General features: G+C 26.8%; 1 protein-coding gene and 1 non-coding gene across 2 annotated transcripts; both read left to right on the top strand.

Annotated features, from left to right (window-relative positions):
- Positions 1-9,481: 9,481 nt before the first annotated feature.
- On the top strand, positions 9,482-10,453 carry LOC111017249 (organ-specific protein P4). Its single transcript, XM_022292945.2, has 2 exons — positions 9,482-9,632; positions 9,948-10,453. The coding sequence occupies exons 1-2, from the start codon at positions 9,588-9,590 to the stop codon at positions 10,203-10,205; spliced, it is 303 nt and encodes a 100-aa protein (XP_022148637.1). The 5' UTR covers positions 9,482-9,587; the 3' UTR covers positions 10,206-10,453.
- A 2,593-nt stretch (positions 10,454-13,046) lies between these two features.
- On the top strand, positions 13,047-13,242 carry LOC148212759 (U2 spliceosomal RNA). The gene has a single exon (XR_015789545.1). It is a non-coding gene; the product is annotated as a U2 spliceosomal RNA (small nuclear RNA).
- Positions 13,243-15,169: the final 1,927 nt, after the last annotated feature.

Below are 15,169 nucleotides of genomic sequence, written 5' to 3'. Positions count from 1 at the left end.
AAAATCTAATTTTTTTTGTTCTTACTATCTATTTTTAGCTTTTTTTTCTTTCATTCTGTTAGTTTATTGGGTTGTTGATGATGAACTATAATATACCTCGAAGAAGTTCTATAAAATGTGAGTATTCTTATATATTTTGTGAGAATGTAAAAGTCATTTACATAATTAATGAAAGACATCATAATTTTGTATAATTATTTATTTTAATTTTATCTCTTCTTTTAACTCATGAAGTTAATAGTTTTTTAAGTAATTATTATTTAAAAGGTTTTCACTTTGTAAGAAAACGTAATTATCAAATAAAAATAAGTGAAATTTAATAGTCGTGTTAATGATAATTAACTAATAATTTTTTTTAGAATAATTAAGTAATAAAATTTACTTAAGATAGTAAATAGTGAAAAATTAAATAAATAGTTGATAACATTTTCTCTATGGTAAAATTTATGTCGAATGAATTTGTATACTCTTGTTTAAACTTTGATAAATATTTTAAAAGTATTTTCATAGATAATTGAATATTTATTTTAAAAATTAATCATTGGAAAAAAAATTGGATGGACAAATATATTAAAAATATTTATATATCCTTAAAATAGTATTTCCTAATTTCATAAGAAATTTGACATTTGTCAAATAATTTAAATTATATCAAAAAAAATTATAACTCAACAAACCGAGCTTAATAAAGTTAGTTTAACAAAATACAAAACACAGACTTAACAAAGACTTAATACCAACCATAGACTAAACAAACCAAGACTTAATAAATCTATTTCCTCTGCCAACCAAACACAGACTTAATAAACCTATTTCCAGTTAATAAACCCACACTTAATAAACCAAGGCAAAACAACGAACCAAATACCCCCTAAATTTATTTTAGATTTTGAGAAATGGTGTGGGTAACAAAAATTTTGATGAATTTCTAAATATGTCACTTGTTTTTAAAATTTTTAAATATAACAAAAAATTTTACTTATATCAATAATATATTGATATGTAGTATATCAAATACTCATATCAGTAATACATCTAGATGTGTATCATATGTGTATTGCACAGACACTTATATCAATAGTATATAAGACGTATATCACATATATATACCAGTAATTAGATATATTATATATGTATTATAGATATATATCATTTAGACAAAGTTGCCATTTTAAAATTGGACCTCCGTTTTTTTAAGTGATATATTTGAAAAAACTAAATGTAGTTGTTATTTTGCTAATTTTACGAAATGTTTTTGACATATTTGCAATTGTACCTTAGATTTAAATTTGATGATGTACAATACATCATGATATTAAATATGTGTCGACACGTCGACATATCTATCGACATTTTTATCTATCCATATGTTCGACATCGACTTGAGTGATAAATCGATAATTTCCATCCTATTACAAAAAAAATCGACAAAATATGAATAAATATCAACTAATATTACTAATATATACATAATATTAATATAAATAATTTTTAACTCATTTAGAAATAAAAAGATGTTTATTTGTTAATTTAAATTTTTTTACGATTTTTTAATTTATCTAATTTTTACAGAAATATCCATCGACATCGACATTTTATCAATATTTCCATAAAATTGAGACATCGACATCGACATTTTCATCGACGTTAACATTTAAAACCTTGTATTACATATTTGATTTTGATGATGTAATTCTAGAATGATGATATGACATCTCTCGTCCAGCTTCAATTATTTTATATTGAGTATGTTTATGGCCGTACTATTACTTACAGGATAACAGAGGTTCGAAGGTTCTTAGATTTCAAACTTTAATATGAGTTGTTATTTTTTCCTAGTTGCTCAAATGTGGAGTATGATGATATGAACTTCCAACTCTATTTTTTTAGTACAACAATGTACAAGAAGAGAAATTCGAACTCACGATCTTTTGTTTAGTTAAATATACCTTAACCAAACAAATAAAAATTTTAATTAGATAACCTCATTCTTTAAATTATTATAAAATATTTGTTTTTATAAATATAGTACTTTTTTAAAAAATAATTAATTAATGGTTGACCTCGAAAATGATAACCCCAGTATCCTCTTATTTTATGTGATGATGATTGATATCTGATAATAAGATGATTTATCTAAATATTGATTAATAAGTATATGAAACATTTGATTAATTGACTGAGATTATTTTAATCACTAGTTGATTTGAAATAAAAAATTGAACAAACTAGAATTAGAATATATAATCTGAAGAGATTGTTCAAAGGTTTATGCTATTTATTTTAGATAGTTAAAATAAGAAACAATTATTAAAGTAATTTTTTAATTATAATTTTAACTAAACATATAATTTTGTCCTTGAGAGTCATTTTTCAATTATATCCTTAAACCATTAAGAGTTTTAATTTCATCACTTATGCTTTTATTTTTTAATCGATTATTTATAGTCCCAACTAACACCAAGGAAAATGATAATCTATTAAAAACGTTACATTATATTAATTAACAACTTTAAAGAAAAATATTTTTAAAATTAACACGTCATCCTACCTTTTTAGGTTTAGTAGATGAGATCACTTGACAAAAAGAAAAATAAAGTCAAAACGTATCAAAATATAAGATGAAGAAAAACGAAAATTTTTAATAAAATGAAAACTAAAAAAAAAAAAATATATATATATATATAGAGGGATCAAATGGAATAATAATGGCACAACTTTTAAAAATTAAACTATATTTGTTTAGCCTAAAATATTTAAGGATTGAATTAAAAGGCAATAGTTTGATGGCCTAACAGCCAAAATGCTTATTACCATTTTTTTTTAAAAAAAAAATCATTATTAAATTGAATACATGATCGTATAAAATGTATTTGAGTTCAGAGCCTATGGTTTCATTTTTAATCCACAGATTCATATCTTATAATATATATAATTTATTATGGAACATAAAACTACAAAACATAATTAATTGTCAATTGAATTTTTTGTGGCTTGTTTGTTTTGTAGTGTCTCATGGGAGTCAACTCTTCATTACACACACGACACTCATATAAATAAATATATATAAAAGGTTGATATATGCATGAGACATACAAAGACATACAAAATAAACTATCAAATAGTTGTAATCAATATAATTAAAAGTAAAAAATAAACAAGCAAATAGCGAAATGCAAGTGGTGTCTAAACTTTTTCACTTATTTTAAATAACGCATTAAGATATGATATACTCGATAGAAAAATTGGAGTTTCAAATTTTTATTCCACGTATTGTCCAACTTTAAGAGAGTTTAAGATCAACTAGTAGACTTATGAGTACTTGCAAAGAGGATGATAAATTACCAAATTTAAAAAATAAAAAAACGTTTTTAAAAAGTAGATAACAAATAAAGATACGTATATGTAGAAGTGGTAGTGTTTCTATACTCACTTTTTAAAAAAAAAAATAATAATAATAATGAACAAATTGGTTTTAGAAACTGATCCAATAGTTTTTAAAAATTTATTTTTGTTTGTAAAATTTTACTTAAATTCGATATGTTGTAACAAAAGGTGAAAGAAATGATGGGAAATCAATCATAATTTTTAATATAAAACATGACCTAATTAATTAATTTTTGTGTATATATATATATATATATATATATCATTCTTTCTAACAATAAGTGTATTTTTAATATTTCACTTCAAAATGCACTTATTGTAAGAGAACATGATTAAAGATTCATATAAATTTTCTTTCAATGGGTGTCTATGTTGTATAATGGGTGCCCACTATTATACCTGCATGCATTAAGCCTAAAATAACTCTATGGGCAGAGCATGAAGGTTTAGTCAAAGAACTGATTTTTTTCCACCTAAAAGTTAATGTTTTTCTTTTCTTCGAGTACATCCAAATATAGAGATGGGGATCCAATTTCCGAAGAATGAATTAATTAGGCTATATTCTAAAAACTAATTAAATTAAAGAGTTTGAGTTATTGATTTTTTAAAGCTAACACTTACTTGAGTTGGGGCGAGGTAGAAAATGACTATATTTCTATACGCTATTTAACTATAGCAAGTTGAGAAAATTTTATACTTTTTAAATAAAATACTATCTAGATATGTATGTAGTGGAATGATATTAAAACGATTGCTTCTCTATGGTCCACTAAATCGACCCTTTTATAATTATAATTAAACGTTTTTATTTAACTTTCCTTTAGTATATTTCTCACGTCTCACGTACCTTTTGAATGAACGGCGCCTCCTCTCTCGAAGCAAAAACAAAATATAAAATAGTGTATAAAAAATTAAAAGTTATCTCATTTTAGTTCTTAAGTTAACTTTTTGTCTAGAAATGGTAAAATAGACTGTATTAATCTTGTACGTACGTCGTACAGTTATTAAAATCCTACTCTTATGACTTACCTAACCTGATCTATGTGTAGATGAGCTAGCTACTCAAACTTCAAAATTTTGGCTAAAAAGAATCCGCTTTAGAGCAAAGTTATTATACATTTTAATTTTATTGATATATAAATATAAAATGAATAATATTGGTAAGTATATTTGTCAATGAAGAATAATTCATTTGAACTTATAGATAAACGTGTAATATCTTAATCTATATCTTTTAGATGTATTAATAATTAAGTCGATAAAAAAAATATAAAACTCAATTGTCCATGACCAATGACCTAAGTCCTTATAGTTACGGTTCAAGGATGAGTTTTGGCCAAATGAACTATATATATTATTCTTATATAATTGGTACTTTTGGAAGAAAAGTATTTTTTTTATGTAAAATTATTTTTTATTTTGTTACAAAATAAAAAATACACCATGAAATTGTTTTTAAAAATATAACTAATTGATTAAAAGTACTTTTCACTTTCAGAAAAATCATACCAACTAGCTAATCCGTCGCCTTTAAATCTCAACCTGTATTTTTAAACGACTAAGGGTATATTTGGGAGTAATTTTAACATTTTCATTATGAACATGTTCGGCAAATTAAACATTGATTTTAGAAAAGTTCAAAATCACTTTAAATTGATTTTTAAGGTATCACTTGTCATTTTAAAAAATCAATTATACTTTAATCTATTTTTTTCAAAATCATTCATCCTACTATTTTTCCCAAATACACCCTAAGTCTACCGACCCTTAGATTTAGGGTATTTTTAATGTCTGACTAAACCCTTTTGTCACCCTTATTTTCATATAACAATTTCTAAGATTAATAGTAAAATAAATTTTGTTCATCACAATTTAGTTTTTTTTTTTCAAGTGATGAATGTCCTTATCTTTTTAATGTAAGATCTTACATTAAATGCTCGTTTGAGATTGTTGGGCTCGGATACCATATCAATATTTATGAAGATTTTATCTAAAAAATCGATTGACCGTAGAAAAAATAGCTCATGTATATTGTAAACTTTGTTTGATTTCTTTATTTTCAACGTAAGATCCTTAACATCTGTCTCATGAAATGTGCAACTTTACCCACTTTCAAAATATTAATAAATGGTAGAGTAAACCATTTTAAAGAGTTTTTTTTTTTTTTTAAACATTAGCAGTGATTTTGTTTTTGGAAAACCATAGCTAATTAATTGTAAAATACTAAAAGAAGTACATAATAGTATTAAAAACAATAGTCAACGATTGAAAAAGGAGAAACGAAATGGCCCCAAAAAGCCAAGTTTGGTGTGTATTGTTGCCTGTGTGTATATATATATACACACAATTCAACTCATTAATTATGGACTCACATGGTCAAAAAAAAAATTTATGGACTCACAAGGAAAAAAAATGCTTCCATAAAATGTGCTAAAATATTAAAATCATTTACCTATACAAGGGGCTTAAGAACTTGTTTAATACCGAAAATGAACTTAGTTTAATGATAATTTATACTGTCTCTATCCAAGAGATCACGAGTTCAAATTTCTCACTGCCACTTTGTTGAACTAAAAAAGGAGCTTCAAACCGTCTGCATTCAAAGATTATAAGGTTTTACGATTTGTAAAGCCTAATAGCAAGCTAGATTCCAAAGCTCGAGTTCATGCAGCTTGGAGGGAAAAAAAAAAGGCAAACAAATCAATAGTTTGAAATAAGTAAATTCAAATATTAAATATAAGTTTGGGCCTCACAATTTCAAACTAACATGTATATAAATGGAATTTAATAACCAAACCGAACATAGCTCAAGTGGTTAAGGCATCTATCTTTGACTAAAACGTCATGATATATTTTATTTCTATTATGATTTGGAATCATTCTATTATAAATAGGATGATATGTCCTATATCAGATTAAGACAAGACATTGAATATGAAACTTTATTTTGTAATTCTTTCTATCTTCACCCCTCCCGAAAGCCTCCCAAATTTAGCAAAGTCTAAATTATTTCTTCAAGTAGTGCATGAATTGAAGTTGACCTGAAATTATTTTAGTCAAATAAAACAGTTCATCCATGGAAAAGTAAGCCTATTTTATTCATGATTCTCAATATTCAGCTGTTTACATCCTTGGGACAATGTGGTGCATGTTTCCAACTCTCTCAATTTATCAAACTTAGCATAAAACATATATCAAACTTGGCTTTAGAATCTAAGTTGGCCTTTCGAAGTGAGGAGACTTGAGATATATCACCAAAAATTATATAGAAAATATTTAGCTCATCATTTTAATAAGTCTAAATTTGTAGACAAGTTTAGAATAATTTATCTTAACGGCTAACTGTGTTTAAATTGTATAAACCAGTGAGTTATATAAATATACATAATTTATATAATAACTTCTATCTTATTTTATTTAAAACAAATGAATTTCATATCTTAATAAGTTTTTTTTGTAATTATAAATAATAAGTAATTTCAATTGTCAAAGCGAACTATGCTCAGCGCTAATTGGCATATACCTCCAACCAAAAAGGTTGTGGGTTCGAATCTCCTTCCCATGATTTTATTAGTCGCATCAGCACTATCAACATTCGATGGAGAGATTCTCGAAACCTAACCACATAGTTAAAAGTAGTTCACATTTTTAAATTAAAACAATCAATGAATTATGCTCGAAACCTAACCGCCATAGTTAAAAGTAGTTTACGCATTTTCAAATTAAAACAATCAATGTATTATAGCAATTTTTAATTGCGATAATTCCAAAAATTTAGAAATGGATAACTAACCAAATGAGAAAATTTGAGAATGTAATTATAATAACTCTTAAAGTATATTAGTTGCCTTTGTCTTATGGATTTTTTAAAGAATGAAAAAATATCTTTCAGACTCCTTTTGGCTAAATCTTGTAGGGAGAAATAACTATGATATAAGAGTAAAACATATACAATCATATTAAAAACAATTAATATTCTTGTTTTAAAAAACTACTAAAAATAGTTTAAACTGCTTAAATAATGCTTCCTATAAGTTAGTTAGTCATAACTTTTTTTTTTCTTTTTTTTCAGACAAATTAGATCTAACTTAAAACTTACACAAACTCTTCTTTATTATGACACATGATGCGTCGTAGGATAGTTGACCTATAATAAATATTGTCTTTTTAAGGGTAAAAATCACTAAAAGGACTTTTCTTTTCTTTTCTTTTTTTCTAAAACAATCACGAAAATGACTTTGAGTTTAGATAGACACTCTTTAAGACGTATACTCAAACGGTATCTAAAAATATCCTTTTCAAAAATTAAAAAAAAAAAGTATTTATACTTCTTTCTTTTTCAAGGAAGAAGGTCAAAAAGAGTTGTTTACTAAATTTTGGGTAAATTCCTCCTCCATAAACCACTACCAGTTATGAAAAGAAAGAAAAAGAAAAAGTAGCTAAAAGGCAAAGAGGAAAGTCATAGTTTTGGTAGATACTCTTCTTTTTTTTTTTCTAGAGTGCAACATATAGGGACGGAGATCGAAGCCAGAAATTTGGCGTCACTGACCAAAAAATTAATATTCCCTTTACACACTAAAATAAAGTAAGTTGGTGGTTTCTTTAAAGTGAAAGCAAATTTGTAGCTAGCTAGCAGCTAGCTCCTTCAAAGTAAAATAGCACCCATTTGGGTTGGAGTTTTGCTGTACAAGAATTATATAATATATTATTTTTCCTAAGTCAAATCCAACCAAAATTGGTTTTTTTTTCCTTCTTTTTGTCCCATCATCAAATTAGTGGATAACAGTTCAAAGCACAGAGCCACCAACCAAAAAAAAAAAAATTGTATCCCACACTTTTCATATGTGTATGAGATTTAAATAAACTATTAACTTTGTTAGGCGTGAAATTATATTACAAAACTCATATAAATCAAAGTTTGGTAGGTGATATAAGTTTAATTACTTGAGTCAAATCATTCATACTAGACCACATCCAATCAGATCAGGTTCAAACTGATTAGATTCGATCAAGTCGGTCCATTTGAATCGACATATTGAGACTCTCTCTAACTAGAGAGGAGAGACATATGGACACGAGGTACGCTCTCACAGTTCTACTTTTACTATTCTTCGACAGGACTTTTTACTCATTCAGATATTAGAGTGTGTTGTGAACTTAGTACTACATTCATGTGTAATTTTCTCTTGTACGCAGATGTTTACGGGAGCTTTTCGCAGTAGGAACACAAATCTAAATTTAAATTCTTATCCCAACGAATTGTCTCTCTCTTTCCTTCTTTGAAAAGAGAGTCCAAATCTCATCCCCTTGAAAAGAGACTAGCCCATTACCTAGATAGGGGCAAAATAGACTTTGTTAGAGAGGTTTGGCTCATGAATTTAGTAAGTCTGATTTATGAAGTTTGAGATTATCAAAATGTGAAATTGAAACATGCATAAATTGGTGTGTGGTTTTAAAATTTAGTATATTTAATACAAACAATCCTAAATTTTGGTGTATATATATATATATATGGAGAGTGAGTTGAATAAATTTATAGTTTGAAATAAACGAACTCACATATCAAATATAGACTCGACTTTTCACTCTCGAATCATACCAGTCTAATTCATAAGCTAAACATTTTTTTATGTATTTAGTTTAATCATATTAAACTGAAGAAGCCTGTATTTATGAAATTTAAATCATCTTTAACTAGCTAGATGAATGAGAAAATTCTCATCTAACAACTCAAACTAATAAAATATTAAAATGAGTAAAATAATTTGAATATCTAGCTATAATTGAACTTACGAGAGACAATAATTCATTTTTTTTCCTCGAGTATTTAAATCCGAAAGATCAAAAAGAGGAAAGTGAGATACTTTTTTGGTCGACACCCAAAGTTGAGAAAATGTACAGAAAGGGAATTTTAATACTAAAATATCCTCTGCCACACACAGCCCACCACTGACTTTGAAGTTTTTTTTTTCCCCTAAATTTTTAAAAAATAATAAGACTGCGTTTGTCTCCATCCAAAACCCTAGATATTTAATTATTTTAATGAGAATAGTTATTTTTTTAAATATTTATGATAAGTGTACTTCCAATAATTAAATTATTTATTGTTTTGACCCAAAATTTTGTCTATAAAATGGAAAACCAACCATGGTTAAAGATATTGGAGCCAGGAAACTAAAATCAACAAATAATTGCTACCAATGAAGCTTTCAGTTGCTTTCTTCCTCCTCCTTTCTCTTCTCCTGGTTAGCTTCCCATCTTCCTTATTTAATTTGTTCTTAAAAACTTTTTAATTTCTTGATTTTTTCGTTTTAGATCAAAAGTTCAGTACATAGAAACATGTTTGATCTTGAGAAGCTATTCATTTATTATTTCTGTTTGAATTTGTGAAGTTGTTTATGTATTTTTGCATACAACTTTACCTGATATAAGTCTTAGAATCCAAAGAAATTATTGACAAAACTGAAATGATTATCAAATGGGACCGCTGTTTTCAACAAATAAAGAAATTACGGACAAAATTGAAATGGTTATCAAACGGGGTCGTGTTTTTTATGCAGTTTGCAGAGGGAGGGTATGGAAGGAAGGATCAAGGGGAGTATTGGAAGAAAATAATGAAAGAGGAAGAAATTCCAGAGGTTCTAAAGGAGCTGTTATATGATGATTCAGTGGGCGGCCAAAACGAGCGTTTTATGAGCAATTTTGACCCTCATCCCAACGCTATAATATACCACTCCCACTCCCATGGCGCCGCCGCCGGCCATGAGCATTCTGATGAGAAGATCAAAGCCGCCGCCGGCGACTCTGCAGCGCCGTGAATATCATCAACCGCCGCCGCCGCCACCACCACCGCAAGATTAAGCCTTAAGATACATATTTATATAGTTAATTAATTAAGCACTCTCTCTCCAAGGTTTTTCATGTTTAATTATTGTATAAATTAATTAATACGTCTCTTAGTGTGTTCTAATTTGTCTCTATGTTTTTATTGGGGTTGGAGATTTTCATGAACTGATATGGGTTTTTCCCGAAAGGAATATTTGATATGGGTTTCTTTTTCTCTCAATCTTTTCTTTCGGTGTCCTCTTTCTTATATTTTATATATTATTTTAGCACAAATTTGATAAGCTATATGGTAATTGGTTCTTACGAATTTATGAAAATTTTATGGTGTGGACTGTAGTGTTAAAATTTTAATGGAGAATAACTAAAATAATTACTTTTTTTTTTCATAAAATACTGAGAACAAAAAAAAAACTTTTAGATAACAGGGTCATTAAGTGAATAAAAATTCTACATAAAAATTCAAAGCATAGAGACCAAAATGGATTTACGAAACTAAAGATGTTAAAAGAGTAATTTATCTGTCAATATGAACTTAACTCAGCGATAATTGACAGTATATATACCAATTATTATTTAGATGTGCTCGTCTGTTGTAGTTTACTAATCATATTTACTTAACTAATGCATCAATCAATAGTTATTGGTTATTATGATATTATATCTTATTACAAATTATGTTAATTACTTAATTTATATATAATTTGTCAGCTTTATTATTTACTTCACCTTCAAAATCATCATCTTCTTCTTTTCTTAATTAAAACCTTCAAATTCTTCTTACCTATTTTAGTATATGTTTTATTTTTTCTTAACTTTTTAAAATTAAACTTTTAAGTTATTATGGAGAAAGGAATAAAGAGATCAAATTAAAGTTGAAGAGAATGAAAAAGTTACCCAAACTTTTGACATTTCAAAATTTCCCTATTCTATAATTATAATTCTATAAACTATCATCTGTTTATTGGTTCAAATGGACCAAGGTAAATCACAAAGAATTTAGAGAATATGTTCAAATCCTATGATATCAAATGTAGTAGGATTAGCTAGTTTTTCCATGGGATTATTATTATTATTTCTTTTTGCAAAGGATTTTCGCATAGATTAGTCGACCATTTATAGTTAAGCTTATAATTTAATCAATATATAAGTTACTATCTTTTGCTATTTATAAAAGAACAAAAAAGTAAGTAGAAAAAGAAATCTAAATCTCTAGTGCTATGCACTCATCTTTTAGAGTAGATATGTTGATCATTTGATAAGTGGTCATTTAGCCCACAATATTATTTAACTTGATCACCAAAATGTGAAACTGGAAATGTTGCAAGCCCAAAGAATCCTCCACGATATAGATTTGATACGTGCATCTCTTGCGATTTGAATATGTCAATATATCTTAATATGCTTTCAAAATTGGAGAGTGAAGCATGAAGAGAACTAAAAACAAATAAATAATGAAGGAAGCTCTAAATGTTATTTAAATAATTGGTGAAGGAAAGTTCATCTGTACAGTAGTAAATGATGAAGAGTTATTTAGAATTTTAAAACTTTTGAAATTTTATTATGTATTATATAACAATAAAAAATCTCTAAGGTTCATATATATATATATTATTGTTAATTAATTTAATATTTATAATTAACTGTCAATGACTCGTAAATTAATAAATTAAGTAGTGGCATTCAATATCCTTACATTTTAGTTTTAAATACTATTTTAGTCTTTATACATTTGAGTTAGATCCATCATTCATGTTTTTCAATCTTGTTTATTTTAGTTGTATTTTCAAACTTCTATTTTAGTTATGTACTTAAAAAAATGATCGATTTAATTTGTTTCTTATTTATAAAATTTTAATATAAATTTTATATACAATAGAAACTCTTCAATACAAATTTATGGCTACGTTTCAAGAAATTTAGTTCGTTAAATATTATGTTAAAATTATGATTGAAAGTAATGAGATAAATATTAAAATGAATGGACTAAAATAGTAACATTTTAAAAGTACTAAAATGTACAAAAAGTTAAAAATAAAGAAACCAAAATAAATTAAAGTCGAAAATACATAGATTTAATCCTACTATATATATTTTTTTAAAAAAGTTCTAATTTGGTTCGTGGATTAACACCACTAGTTGAAATGTGAATGTCTTAGTTGAACCCTTGGACTGGGCTTGTGATGGGGGCCCAATAGACCGAACCAGGTTCAGTTACTAGTTATATAATATGGTGGCTAATATTTAAAATAACAACAATGATAATAATAATATTTGTCTATATATTTAATATTACATGAATTTAGTTCACTAAAGCAAACATAACTCAGTGGTAATTGATATATATGTCCGAAATTTTGAAAACAATAATTTTATATTTTTTCGTATTTTCAAATTCTAAATTTAAATTTTAAAATGTTCAATTACATTAAAAATATTAAAAATTTTAATAAACACACTATGTATGTTCATTTTATTTTTGTAAAAATAAAATAGATAAAACATAATATATTATATTTATATAATATTGTAAAATAAGTATTATACAAAATTTATAATATATAAGTAAATAAATAAATAGCAATAGTTTAGATTGAATTAAATACAAAAAGTTTTTATACTGGAAATTAATTTTTAAAATAAACTATTTAACATTTCTCTTTAGAAAAACAATTATGTTATTGGAAATCTTTTTTTTGGGAGGCATAGGCAGCAACTGCAAAAATAAAACCTAAACTTTGTCCCACATCGGCCAGTCTCAAGATGGAGAAGCAGAAAAGAGAGTATAAAAGGGAAGGGCTGCCACTTTGCAAAGCATACCTTTCTCGGCCTTTTGGCTAAGATCAAGTGTAGTATCTGTTCTTATCAGTTTAATATCTGATACGTGGGCCATCGGCCCACATGATATTAAATTTATTTTTCTAGGGGGAGGGCCCACCCCAGTGGCTTGCTGCTGGGGCCCTCGTGCGTCGCCTTGGCCTTACACTACAGCCCAGGCCCGGCGCACCCCTCCAATTTGATAGTTCAATAATATTTTTGTTGCTCTGCTCGGCCTAATGAATTGGGCTTAGCTTGTGGATCTTCTTTGTCCGTCTTTTGAGCCTGAAAATACCTTCATAATTTGGTATAAAACTACTCTATTTTAATCTCCCATATTCTTTTTGTAAATGACCGAGAAATAATAACCGGTAAATGAATTTCACATACTCCACTTTTTTGTTGAAAAATAAAAATTCCATTTTTTTTCTTTTAGAAAAGATGAGAGTAATATCCATCAAATGTAGTCCCCAAGTGGCATCTTTATTTTAATACATTAAAATATCAAACAAAAAATCTATAATTTGGGCCCAAATTGGTTTGGTCACGTATGCTTTAAAATTTTGGTAGAGTAATAAAATTTTTTAATCAAATATAAAATTGTTACAAATCACAAATATTTTACTAAAATTATTATTTTTAGTTCAATAATAAAAACTTTAGAATAGTAGTAGATTATTACTATTTCGAACACTAATTATATACAAACAACTTAGTACAAGTCTATAGTTCCGTAAAAAATATATACTAACTTATTCCTTTGGAATTTGAATCCCAAACAATAATGCAGCCAAAATATTTTCCATTTTATGGAAAAAATCAATATTTCAAAGATTATTCAAAGGAAACCGATATTTTATAAGATCATTATATCAAATATTACATGAGGAAATAAATATTTTGGAATCATTCTTGATCCAACATATATTTCACTATTTCGAGGAAATAGTTATACTGAGGCTACATAAATTTCAAAGACAACTATTTTTATTTTTTATGGTACATATTTTTTTAGTCTAAATATTATGAAATAACCGCTATTTTGGAGCAACATATATTCCAAGAAAATCGTTATTTTGAGGGAAACACATATTGGTTGCCTCAATATATATAATTGTTGGTACGTTGAAGATAAAATAGTGTTTAAGCCTCCTATAAATCAAGTTTTAGTTTGGTACGTTGCATAACACCACTAGTTAAAATGTGAATGTGTTAGTTGAACTCTTGGCCTGGGCTTGTGATGGGCCAATAAGCTGAACCCATGTTTCAGTTACATAATAGATAATTTATAATACGCGTCCTTATTTATCATTCAGGTTTGAAAAATGGTTAAATGATATTTGATAATAAAAAAAAATGTCTATTTGTATTTTTCTGATTGTTTTGCAGTTTGATTTTGACACTTCTACCTTTTATATTTAGTTTTTATTTTTAAAATAAAATATCATGATTTCTATTATCTCTCATAGATTTTTTAATATATACGTAAAGACAGACACCAAATCTAAGAACACATCACACCAAAGAATATTATAGAGGGAGAAGATTTAGAGAGGAAAACAATAAGAGTAGGAATTGATGAAGAGAGAGAGGGAGAAAGGTAGACATAAGAAATCCAACAAATCAAGCGAGGGATCAACGATAAGACGACGTGGTGCGGATAGAGCTGGTTTCAAGTAGGGCCGTAGGCGGCGGAGGAGAGAAATACCTATACGTCTATATATTTAGTAAAACATTAACATAGTTTAATCACTCACAATATTAATAATTTCTAAAAAAAATGAAGGGTTAAATCCTACCATTTTTTATTAAATTAAAAAAAAAGAAATATATATATATCTAGAGGAAAAAAATCAGTATGATTTACATTAGTTGATTTTAGGATAACCTCAAATCAAGCATAAATTACATAAAAAATATATTACAAAAATAGATCTCTTACAAAATATTTGCAAACATAGCAAAAATTAGAGCACAGTATTAGTGATTATTTAATTATTTTTATTTTAATCTGTTTTTTAGTATAACAACTGGGTATAAGGAATCGAACTCAAAAAGAGATGTCAATTACCACTAAACTAAACTCACGTTGACTAGTATTAATGGTTATAATTTAGTCAAT

Source organism: Momordica charantia (genome assembly GCF_013281855.1).
Source record: "Momordica charantia cultivar OHB3-1 chromosome 2 unlocalized genomic scaffold, Mcharantia_2.0 BLBB01000002.1, whole genome shotgun sequence".
Classification (NCBI taxonomy): Eukaryota; Viridiplantae; Streptophyta; class Magnoliopsida; order Cucurbitales; family Cucurbitaceae; genus Momordica; species Momordica charantia.
The sequence above is the reverse complement of the archived record's forward strand: the minus strand, read 5'-3'. Positions and strand labels throughout refer to the sequence as shown.